The 12,357-nt window shown below is 41.8% G+C and overlaps 1 protein-coding gene across 1 annotated transcript in view; it reads right to left on the bottom strand.

Annotated features, from left to right (window-relative positions):
• Positions 1–12,357, bottom strand: part of GALNTL5 (polypeptide N-acetylgalactosaminyltransferase like 5) — a 77,629-nt gene that overhangs the window by 6,831 nt on the left and 58,441 nt on the right. The window contains exon 9 of the mRNA XM_024130597.1: positions 2,161–2,310. Coding sequence (XP_023986365.1) covers positions 2,161–2,310 — 150 coding nt within the window. The remainder of the gene's footprint in view (positions 1–2,160; positions 2,311–12,357) is intronic.

Below are 12,357 nucleotides of genomic sequence, written 5' to 3' on the forward strand. Positions count from 1 at the left end.
CCCGTTGCGGAGCACAGGCTCCGGACGCGCAGGCGCAGCGGCCACGGCTCACGGGCCCGGCCGCCCCGCGGCACGTGGGATCCTCCCGGACCGGGGCTCGAACCCGCGTCCCCCGCGTCGGCAGGCGGACCCTCAACCGCTGCGCCACCAGGGAAGCCCGAAAGTATGTTTTTAAATTATACTAATAAATGGAAAAATTACAACAAAATATTGCTGCTCAAATCGAGTTAGGTAAAAGAAAAGGATATATACTCGTGTGTATGTGCATGTTAACAGGAAACTATAGACAGTAATTTAGTGGTGACTTCTGAGGGGTGAAACTACGGGCTTAGAAAGCTTACTTTTCACTTCATGCTTTTCAGTACCGTAAGACAAAAATGTGCATGCGTTACCTTTTTAAAAATATTTTTTTTAATCAGGAAATATAATAAACATACCAAAAAAAGCACATAGAAAATAAATGTGCACCTCAGTGAATTGTTGAAAAATCAACCCCAGAAACCCTAAGTCAAGAAATAGAACATAATCAGCATCTCAGAAGGCCCTTGCCTTTCCTTTCCTGATCATAATGCTTTCTCTTAGTTTGAAGTGCTATCCTGATTATGTATTCATTTCTTTGCTTTTCTTTCTAGTATCGATATCTAATTATCCATACATAGATTATACGGTTTGATTTTACCTGTTTTTAATGTTATAGAAATGGAAAAATACAGTATATATTCTATTGTGTTTGGCTGCTTTTGTTCACCATTATATCTTGAAGATTTACCTATACTGTTGTATGTATATTTAAAGTTGATTAATTTTCATTGCTATATAGAATTATATCATTAAACGTATCATATTTATTCATTCTACTCCTGATGAACGTTTGGGTTGTATTCAGTTCTGGCTAACACAAACAATGCTGTTTATAAACATTCTTGTTCATGTGTTCTGGTGCACAAAAGCATGCTTTCTGTAGTGTATATACAGGATGGAATCGCTGGATCATGGGATAGTCATGTCTTTGATTACTTGATACTGCCAAACTGTTTTCCAAAGTGAGTTTGTAACAATTAACACTCCCACCCAGTGTCTGAGACTTCCTGTGCTTGCCAACACATGGTCCTATTAGACTTTAAAAATGTTTTGCCCTGGGCTTCCCTGGTGGCGCAGTGGTTGAGAGCCCGCCTGCCGATGCGGGCGACGCGGGTTCGTGCCCCGGTCCGCGAAGATCCCACGTGCCGCGGAGCGGCTGAGCCCGTGAGCCGTGGCCGCTGAGCCTGCGCGTCCGGAGCCTGCGCTCCGCAACGGGAGAAGCCACAGCAGTGAGAGGCCCGCGTACCGCAAAAATAAAATAAAAATAAAAATATTTTGCCAATCTAGGTGGCTATGTAGAAATATCTCATTGAGGTTTTAATTCATATGGCCCTGATTACTCAAGAAATTGAGTATTATTACTTTTATAATTTAAAATAATAGAGAAATATAAGATCAAGACCAGGACATATAATGTCACAGAGAGATTCTTACAGATTTCTACCCATGTATCTGAAACGAGGTCTTGTTGTTGCTGTCCAAATTTGTTTGAACTTTCAAATTAAAATGAAGCTGCATCTGTATGTTCTCTGTATGTGCATTCTAAAGGTCCCGGCAAGGGGCTTAAACCATGGGGAGATAGATGCACAACTGAAGGGGCCTGGCTTTGAGGTAAAAATCTTTGACTGTTACAGAAGAAAGGAGCAGAGGTTCTTGTGTGGCTCCCCAGAACAGCTGCAGCCGCATCACTCGGGAGCTTGGTAGTGGAGGAAGAGAATCCAAAATTTGCCCATGGGAATGGGGGCAGAGAGAGGTATTTGCCTCAGACGGGCAATCTTTGGGGGGAGGAAAATAGATCTAGGGGGGAAAAAAGCCTTCTCGTGTTGGTTGGTTTACTTCTGAGAAACTTGAGTTTCCCTAGAGATTTAAAAAAAAAAAAGAGTAAGGTGCAAGTGTAGCAGCTTAAAATGAACAAATTGAGAATAGCGTCTGAAAATGGGTGGGTGAACAGCCGAAGGGTTGCCCTAATTTAAGGAAAAGTACAAAAATTGGTATCTAGAAAGCAGCAGAAGGCTTCTTTAGAGCCAGTCCCTCTCTGTACTCTCACTCATCTTTCCAAACCAGGGACGTATCCTTCACCTTGTATTCATCTAGCCAAGTGTGCACCAGCCTGAGATTATTATATGCCAAGGCTTTTAAAATTCCAGCGTGGTTTGCAGTGTGTTGCTTGTCAATATGTCCTACTCGAGAGCAGGGGAGTATAAAGAGTTGGCCTCCACACATCCAGATCTAGACATAAGAAAAACAGAAAACATATTAATGAGTGTTTGCTAGTAATAGGCAACTGCTGAATTAAAACAAAAATAACAATAGCTAACAGTTATTAAGTTTCTTATTTCATTTGACCCTCACAACAACCCTATCATGTAGGTACTGTGATCATCCCTATTTTACAGATGAAGAAACGAACACATCATTGGTTAAGAAGCTTTGCCCAGTGATATCGTGGCAGAGTACAAGGTTCAAACTCAGGAAATCTGGCCCTAGAGTCAGTGTGCTGAATACTAAGTGATCCTGCCTCGCTTGTACATGACCAGTTCTGATGCTGATTATGTATGAAGACTGACAAGATATTTTATCTTAGGATATTCTCAAACAATATTCTGAGAGTAACATTTTCTGAGGCGATTAAGTATTGCTGGATATAAGCAAGTAATAAGAGAAATATCAATCATGGCTGAATTCAGTTATTCATCTTTTTTGTACTTAAAACACTTTATAACGCTTATTTTTAATAACTTTTTTTATTACACGAAAGCAAAATATGGCCATTGAAAAACTAAGAAATGTAGAAAAGCACACAGAAAAAAGTAAAAATAACTTTTCGTTTTAACACTTTGTCAGTCAATATTAATCCAAGTATGTATGTGTACATACATAGATACACAACATTAAGATAACTTGCTTTTCTTCATTTGATATTATGTGAAGTTATTTTAAAAGTCTTGTATTGTTGGACATTTTGGTAGTTTTTGATTTTTATTATTATAGATAATACCACAAAAAATGTGCTTGTAACATAAATCTTATGTATGGTACACTTGCGTGACTCTTCTCTTTACTTTAGTTCAGTGATTCTTGCATGGTCCCCAGACCAGCAGCATCAGCGTCACTAAGGAACTTAGAAATGCAAATCCTTGGGCCCACCCAGACCTACAGAACTAGGAAGTCTGGGTCTGGGGGCACAGTAATCTGTATTTTAACCAGCTCTTTAGGTGATTCTGATGCACACTAAAGTTTGAGAACCACTGTTCTAACTGATCAAGGTAATATACCCCAGTTTTATAGATATTTTCTTAGGTGGATTCACCTAATCATTTAGGGAACAGTAGTAGGAGAATAAGACTCACTGAAAACAATACTCTGAAGTATTATGGTGAAATATATCACTCAGATAGTCAGAAAGGATTGTGTTAAAGAAAATGGAAAAGCAGAACTTCTGACATAACATGAGACCTACTGACTGGTGCAACTAACCTCTAGAGTTCTTTAGAAATACCCAGAAACATCCCCACAGAATGTCTAGAAAAATATCCATTGAATTCCTTCTCTAAAATGGATGGCTCAGTAGAAAAACCCTTGGACCAAAAGTGCAAAGAATTAGGTTCTTTTATCATCTCTGCCACATGCTTATGATCAGACGTATCCTCTCTGACTCTCATTTTCATCTGGAATTGAGAACTAAATAGTTGCTCATTTAAGCTACCACTTGGGGGTGCTTTGTTATGCAGCAAAAGCTAACTGATACTAGCCACCTATAATGTCTTATTCTCTTTTTTAAAAGTGAGAACTTAAAGAAATTTGGAAAATCATTAATATCTGTTTAATAATTAGAATGGACACGGAAGTATCTATTATTATTGGTACATTCTTACCTGTTTGAAATGTTTCTGTATTAAAAAAAGAAATCTGGCTATGAGTATAGAATAGAAAACAAAAGTCAAGTAACCAAAGTGATAAAGGAGAATACAAGTAAAAAATGTACTTAAAAACTTTCTCAAACATCAAATTGAGGGAAGCTATTGCAATGTAGCCCAGTCTTCATAGGACCCACAAAGTTGCTCTTTTCTTCTTGATTCATTCTCAAAGGGAAACATGATCCATCTGGATGTGCCTTTTGCTCTGCTCTTTGTTCATGTAGGTGATGGTCAGCTTTCTTTCTCAGATATACTGCTGGAAGTAGTCTGTCCAGCTCCCAGTTTCTATTATTATTATTATTATTGGAGGAGGAAGAGGATGACGAGAAGGCAGAGTATCCCATTAAGAGTTAGTATAGTGCAGTGGTGCAGAGCACAAACTCTGGGGCCACTCAGTGTGGTTCAAATCCCCTATGAGCTGTGTGATCTGGGGCAAGTTACTGAAGTTACTCAACCTATTTGTGTCTCAGTTTCCTCACCTGTAAAATGAGAATAATAACAGTACCTGCATCATGGGATTGTTATGAGCGTTAGAAAATCTGATACTTGTAGAGTGCTTAGAGTTCGTGTTTTGTAAATGAGAGTGTATCTCTGTTGTAGTGAAGTGTGGTAGACTGCAAGTGTGGTCACAAATGCTTTTCATTCTTACATGCACACTTAATTGCAATGTAACTCTGTACTTCATTCCATCAAGAAGTGAGGTTTATTTCTCCATCTCTTGAATCTGATCTTGGCCTCGTGGTTTGCACTGGTCAACAGGACATTAACAAACGTGATGCAAACAGATGCCTGAAAAGTGTTTGTAGCACTTTGGGACTTGCCTTCTCTTGCTGCTCTTGGGAACCTTGTGACCACTTCACTGTGAACGAGCCTCACTAGCCTGCCTGACAATGAGAGACAAATGACCTGGTCATCGCCACTGTTCCACCTATTATTGGGCCAATGTCCACATATGTAAATGAGGCCATCCCATATGAGCCAGCACCAGCTGAGCCTCCCGATGAGCAGAGATGTGTAAGCAATACCAGTAGAAACCAGCCATCCTGGCTATGACCAAAATAACCACTTTAGCAATACAATGAATTTTGAGGACTTACAATTGATTGTTGTTTTAAGCCACTGTATTTTGGGACAGTTTGTTATACAGCAAAAGCTAACTGATACATGAGGGAACCTATTTCTCTTAACCAGTTTTACTCATTAAGTAAATAGGACCTCCATCCTATGAGTTGCTCATTCCAGAAACTTGGTGTGATAGATGGAAATACTGTTCAGCAGTATTATCTCACTCTCCACCCCTCACTAAGGGGTAGAGTATATTTCTCTGACACACTGACTTTGGGCTTGTCCATTTGACATGCTTTGGCCCATGGAATGTGAGCAGACATGATGCCTGTGGGGGCTTTATATATGCTGTGTGGTTTGGCTTGACTTTCGCATTCCTGCTTATCAACATGAGAAGAATATACCCAGAGTTGCTACTAGAATGACGGGCAGAGCTGACCAAACTCAGAGCCCAGAGCCCAGCCCTGCCAGTGTAAATTCCGAGGCAGAGCCATGCTGGCCAACACAGACACATAGGAAAGAAAAAAGAAGATGCTTCTTGTTCTAAGCCAACCAGTTTTGAGCTCATTTGTAACAAGCATCATCGTGGATTAGCTGACTGATCATTGGGTTGTCCATGACACCCCTTTCTCTCGATATCCACGTAGCTGGTCAGTCTCTGGGTTCTGTCCATTCTACTGGTAAATATGCCCCACTCTAATATGCCCTTTTTTTTTTTTTTTTTTTTTTTTTTTTGTGGTATGCGGGCCTCTCACTGCTGTGGCCTCTCCCGTTGTGGAGCGCAGGCTCCGGACGCACAGGCTCAGCGGCCATGGCTCACGGGCCCAGCCGCTCTGCAGCATGTGGGATCTTCCCGGACCGGGGCACGAACCCGTGTCCCCTGCATCGGCAGGTGGGCTCTCAACCACTGCACCACCAGGGAAGCCCGTCTGTCCAGTTCTTTCTGTCGCCGTTGCCACTGCTCTGGTTCCATCCATTGTCACCCTTTGTCCAGGTTATTGTAAGAACCTCCTGGTCTGCCTGCTTATCCTCCACCATGTCAGCCTCCACAGCCACTGTCACTGCCCTGCTTAAAACATACCAGTGGCATTTCATCGCACGTAAGACACATCTAAATCCTTACAGTGTCCTGCAGAGTCCTGGCCCTGCCTCCCTCTCCAGCTTACTCTTGCTGTTCTCTCCTCACTCATCTGGTCCAGCTTCACTGGTCTTCTCCACTGACACATATGGGTTGGAAGGCTGTCCGCTTTGCAAGTCAGTGGGAAGAAACTGGGGCATTACTGAGCATCTTCTTAACTCTTTGTGTGTAATCTGCATTTGTGAGGGGAAGCAGGGGTGCATCATGCAACAAAGCCAGGGTAGGAGTTTCTCAGTCAATCTTGCTGGCCTCTCAGTTATGGGGGTGCCTCCCAGATTCCGGCTGCCTATTCATTTTAATTTCTAGTGGGATCTCATCTTATCCAGTCTCAATAAATATCTTAGTAGAAAGTTAGGAGAGGCTGCTGCCCAGATACCATTTTAAATTAGAACTCTGGGGCAGCTGTAGCATAAAAAGAAAGGAACGAACACTGGCTGAGAGCACTTTAGGTGGCAGAGGCTGTGTTAGATGCCTTATGGCCATCGCCGCGGTGAATGCACACAGTACCACTGCAAGGTGTCTATTATTCTGATCGTTTACACGTGGGGCCTTTTAGACTCTTGAGTGGTTCAACTACTCAGCAAATATTTCTTGCCCACTTTTTACACAGTCAAAGTACCAGGTGCTGAGAACGCATTTCGAACAAGTCAGATGTTTCCCTGCCCTCACGGAGCTTACAGCTGGTGGGAACACACAACTGGCAGAGCCCAGCACAGAATAAAAATGGGGTCTCAGGTTCAAAAATTATTAAAAGTTTCAAGATGGCAACAGCAGAGCATTAAGCCAAGTGCGGGGTTCTTCTAAACATGGTACCATGTGCCACCACCCAGGCTGCATGTCTACACAGCCTGCCCTGCACACACAGGAGACAACCGTGATACAGCACAATAAGTGCTGTAATGGGGGAAGCATGCATAGGAGGGGAACGGATCCCAGACTTGGGTGTGTGTGTCTATGTGCGGGGGGCGGGTAAGGAAGATAAGGTCAAGAAAGTCTTCCTGAAGAAATTACATCAAAGCTGTAGCTATGGATTACGGCGGTGGGGAAAGAGGAAAGTGAACAGAGGCAGGTGATGATTTAGAGGTAGAGCTGCCCAGATAAGGTGAGGTTAACGTGAGGCAGGAGAGGGAGTGTGGAGTCCAGGGAGGTTCTCCATGGGGGATGTGAGCAGATAACTGGCGGGGTGGGGGAGGGGTAGCATGTCATCCACTCATAGAGGGAACATGGGAGGAGGAATTTGGGTTTAGCGTACCTGTGGGACATCCCTGCCATGGTAACTTGTAGGTGATTGGCCACACAAGCTTATGACTCAGGAGAAGGAACTGGGAAGGAGTGAGAATTGGTGTCATCAGCATCCGTTAATCATGGGAACGTGATGTGGATGAGGTTATGGAGAAGGTGGAGAGAGCAGAGAGAGAGGGACTTGGGGAAACCCTTAGGGGTGGAAATTCTGAGCAGGTGGGCCAAGAAAAGTAACCCAGTGAGGCAGTGGAGAGCCGCGGTCTGAGCAGGGGGCTGGGTGCTGAGCAACTTGCCTAATCCCCTACTGTGTCAACGCAGGAGAATTGCCTCCAGCCTTTCTCTACCACAGGCGTGTGGTTTGCTTTCAAATCACAGCATCCAAGGGATGTAGCAACCTTGGGCCGAATCTGAGCTGGCACCCGTGTCTAAGAGGCTCAGTCTGGAGGGTGAGGTAGGTGATCCTCCGAGTGTAGGGCAGGGCCCCGGTTCCTGCAGGAGTGTATCTTGCCCCTTGGGGGACACCAGGATGGAACCCTGGGGCAGTGTGGTCAGACACAGAGCAGGTTGTCTGCTCTCTCAGGGAAACAGAAATGTTAATCTGGAGCCTGGTTATGAGGCCTATTCCGAGGTTGGGAGTGAAGCTGCAGCTCCGTGGGCACCCAGTGAGTCATCATTTTCCACGAGCAATGGTTAACACTGAGCTCAGGTCAACTAAAACAAATTCAGGGCATTGGAGGCTTCCAATATATGGCCAGCCTTAGAGAGAGGTGACTTAGAAACAGGGTAAACCCGAGCTGGGGGGCGGGGAGGGTCTCAAGATCTGAAGTTGAGTAGATCATACAAGGCAGGAAGCGATAGGTTTGGAGCACACTACTTATGATTGCTGTGAGTTTGGGCAAGTCACACTACCTCTCTGTGCCTCGGTTTCCCCATTATAAACAGGAGAGGATGCTGGTACCTACCTCACAGGTTTCTTATGAGGATTAAGTGAGTTAACATCTGTAATATTTCAGAGCAGTGCATGTCACACATAATAAGAACTTGAAAATGAAATACATTTTTATCCTTTACATCTCAACCTAAATGCCACTTCTGCCGTGGCAGACACACACCTCCCCTGAGACAAGGCTAGGTTCACCTTTTATATGATCTCACAGTACTCTGTATTTCTCCTTCATTGCATTTATCATAAATAAAACTAAATAACTACTCATCTCACTCTACCCCAGATATTGATAGAATGGAAGCTTTATGTCATTCGAAACCACTTTTGCTTTGAGTGCTACTGTATTTTAGCACCCATCACGGTGCTTGGCATGTGACAGGTTCTCAATAAATACTGCTGAACGAGTGAACGAATGAATGAATGAGGATTGTGTCTTCTGAATGCCCAGCATGTGGCAAAGCCTGATGCAGGAGGTGCTCCTTAAATGATGGCTGTGTAGAACACTGAACTTAACTAGAACACTCAAGAGAGCCCTAAACTGAAACGAGATTTGGGTCTGACCACCATACCGGTGTTAGTTACAGCCATGGGAGTTGATGTAGGTATATTATGAAAAGTATTAACAAGGGGACGGCACAGACACTGGCCGAAGAGAACAGAGGAGCCGCCACAGGTCCTGGTGGCCCTGCCCTGCCGGGTGCTACCACTTCTGTTTCTGGGCCATGGGAAGGCTGAGATGTGGAGAAGGGAGGCGTGACGGGGGGCAGGTGGGAGGTATTCGGCTGGCTCAGAGTAGAGGTTCTTTCCCATCAGATAAGGAAAGAGCGCACTAAGTTAACAACAAGCATGGCTTCACAGGTGCAGAGCGGCTACATGTCAGCCCTGAGCCCTGAAGAGCACGTGGGGTAAGAAGAGAGGACTGCCAAGAGGAGCAGTCTTGGGAGCACCCATGTTTAAGAGACACACAGAAGAAATTCCTGTGAAGGAGACTGAGAACAGCTGAGCGATACAAGGGGATTTTCTTGGATTTTGCCCTAAAACCCAAGAAAACTTCTGGAAAAGACTGGTGTACCATGTCAAATGCTACAGTAACCTCAAGCACACGGAAGACCAAAAGCCATCCGTTAGGGACACGAATATGAAACTGATGACAGTGCCGTAAATGATGTCAGAGGAAGGATGCTGAGGGCCTCCAGGATGCTGATTTACTGGAATGAAGAGCGAGAAATGAAGTAGATGCAGGTGTAGCTGATCTTCCCTTAGGAAAAACCAGGTTACTTGGGTAGAGAGGGCTGCTGGTGTCAAGAGAGTGCCTAGCTATTTATTAATTTACATGTTTGTTTACGAAAAGAGAGAGCCAAGCATACTTAAAACGTATGAAGGGGCCATTTGGAATCAAGTAGCTGAAAATATTGAAGCAAAGATAATGAGTGCACTCGAGTAATAAGTTTGCTGTTATTTGCTGTCTGGAGGGAAGGTAGAGCCAAGGTAAGGAACACACTCACTTTATTTTTTACTGTCTGATATCACTTGTAATGTGGAATCTAAACAATAATACAAATGAATGTATATGCAAAACAGAAACAGATTCACAGATATAGAAAACAAACTAGTTCTTACCAAGGGGGGAGGGGCAAGGTAGGGCTATGGGATTAAGAGATACAAACTACTATGTCTAAAATAGATAAGCAAGAAGGATATATTGTATAGCACAGGGAATTATAGCCATTATCTTGTAATAACTTTTAATGGAGACTTATCTGTAAAAATACTGAATCACTATGCTGTACACCTGAAACTAATATAATACTGTAAATCAACTATATTTCAATAAAAATTTTTAAATAATACAAATGAATCTATATACAAAACAGAAACAGATTCACAGACAGAAAACAAACTTATGGTTACCAAAGGAGAGAAGGAGAGGGGGAGGGACAGATTACGAGTGTGCGACTAACAGATGCAAACTATTATACTATATATAAAATAGATAAGCAACAAGGATTTACCGTATAGCACAAGGAATTATATCAAATATCTTGTAGTAACCTATAATGGAATATAATCTGAAAAAGAAAAACTGAATCACTATGCTGTACACCCGAAACTAATACAATATTGTAAATCAACTATACTTCAATTAAAAAAAAATTTTTTTTAATGGTGAAATTTTGAATCCCCAAGATTTTGTTTCTTTGATTAGAAGTCAGTATTTTTCTGAAATATTTATTGTTCATTAGTATTTCCTTTAAAAGTCTTAAAATTCATTTATGTATATAATGCAACAACATTCAAAATCTTAGGGATTGATTTTGAAAGTGCTGAAGTGATTGAGAAGAACAAATTACACTTAGAAAATTCTGAAAATGAAGAGTAACAAGGGACTCTCTACCAATAGACTTTTATCGTAAAGCTACAGAAAATATTAATGCACGTGATTGGCTCAACAACTGGCAAATGGATCAGTTGAACACAGAAAGACCTAAGTATATATGATAATTTAATTTGTTAAAAAATGTGTCGTGCCCGTTTCTTTCTCTTCATAATTATCACTTGATTAACAACTTGAAAAAAATGCAGACCTTTAACTACTATCATGCACCAGAGTCGAAATGTAGTAGAGAATTAACTACAAACAATGATGTCATAAAACTATTAGAAAAAAATTATATGAAAAATTATTGGATTTGAGAATTATAAAAGTTAAAAAGCAAACTTAAAGCAAATATTTTACTTGTTTAAAAGCCTTTAGTATATAGCCTTTTACCATTATATAATATCTATTTCCTGTTTATTGCTTTTAATCTTTTTTATTATTTTTTTTTGCGGTACATGGGCCTCTCACTGTGTCGCCTCTCCTGTTGCGGAACACAGGCTCCGAACGCACAGGCTCAGCGGCCATGGCTCACGGGCCCAGCCGCTCCGTGGTTTTCTCAGGGTATATGCCCAGTAGTGGGATTGCTGGATCATATGGTAATTTTAGTTTTTTAAGGAACCTCCATACTGTTCTCCACAGTGGCTGTTATCAATTTACACTCGGCAGGCGGACTCTCAACCACTGCGCCACCAGGGAAGCCCTGCTTTTAATCTTAAATGCCAATTTTATGTTAATATTGCCACTTCAGCATTTCTGGTTTTGTTTATTCACCTAGTATTTTCTTTTTTTTTAATTTTTATTTAATTTTTAAATTTAATTTTATTTTTTTATACAGGAGGTTCCTATTAGTCATCCATTTCACACACATCAGTGTATACATGTCAATCCCAATCTCCCAATTCATCCCCCCCCCCCCCCCCCCGCCCCTTGGTGTCCATATGTTTGTTCTCTACATCTGTGTCTCTATTTCTGCCTTGCAAACTGGTTCACCTGTACCGTTTTTCTAGAGTCCACATATATGTGTTAAATATATTTGTTTTTCTCTTTCTGACTTACTTCACTCTGTATGTACTAATATCTCTTCTAATACAGTTAGTCTCTTCTTAGTTAACTTATTATTATCTGATGCATCAGTGTTTATTGGTATCTTTTAACTCTCACCTATACCTATACAGCAATCAGTGGGCTTATTTTGCTTTTCTCTTTTAAAGTTTCATTAGGTCCCATTTGTTTATTTTTGTTTTTATTTCCATTACTCTAGGATGTGGATCAAAAAAGATCTTGCTGTGATTTATGTCACAGAGTGTTCTTCCTATGTTTTCCTCTAAGAGTTTTATAGTGTCCAGTCTTACATTTAGGTCTCAAATCCATTTTGAGTATATTTTTGTGTATGGTGTTAGGGAATGTTCTAAGTTCATTCTTTTACATGTAGCTGTCTAGTTTTCCCAGTACCACTTATTGAAGAGGCTGTCTTTTCTCCATTGTATATCCTTGCCTCCTTTGTCATAGATTAGTTGACCATAGGTGCATGGGTTTATCTCTGGGCTTTCTATCTTGTTCCATTGATCTATGTTTCTGTTTTTGTGCC

Source organism: Physeter macrocephalus, chromosome 5 (genome assembly GCF_002837175.3).
Source record: "Physeter macrocephalus isolate SW-GA chromosome 5, ASM283717v5, whole genome shotgun sequence".
NCBI classification, from domain to species: domain Eukaryota; kingdom Metazoa; phylum Chordata; class Mammalia; order Artiodactyla; family Physeteridae; genus Physeter; species Physeter macrocephalus.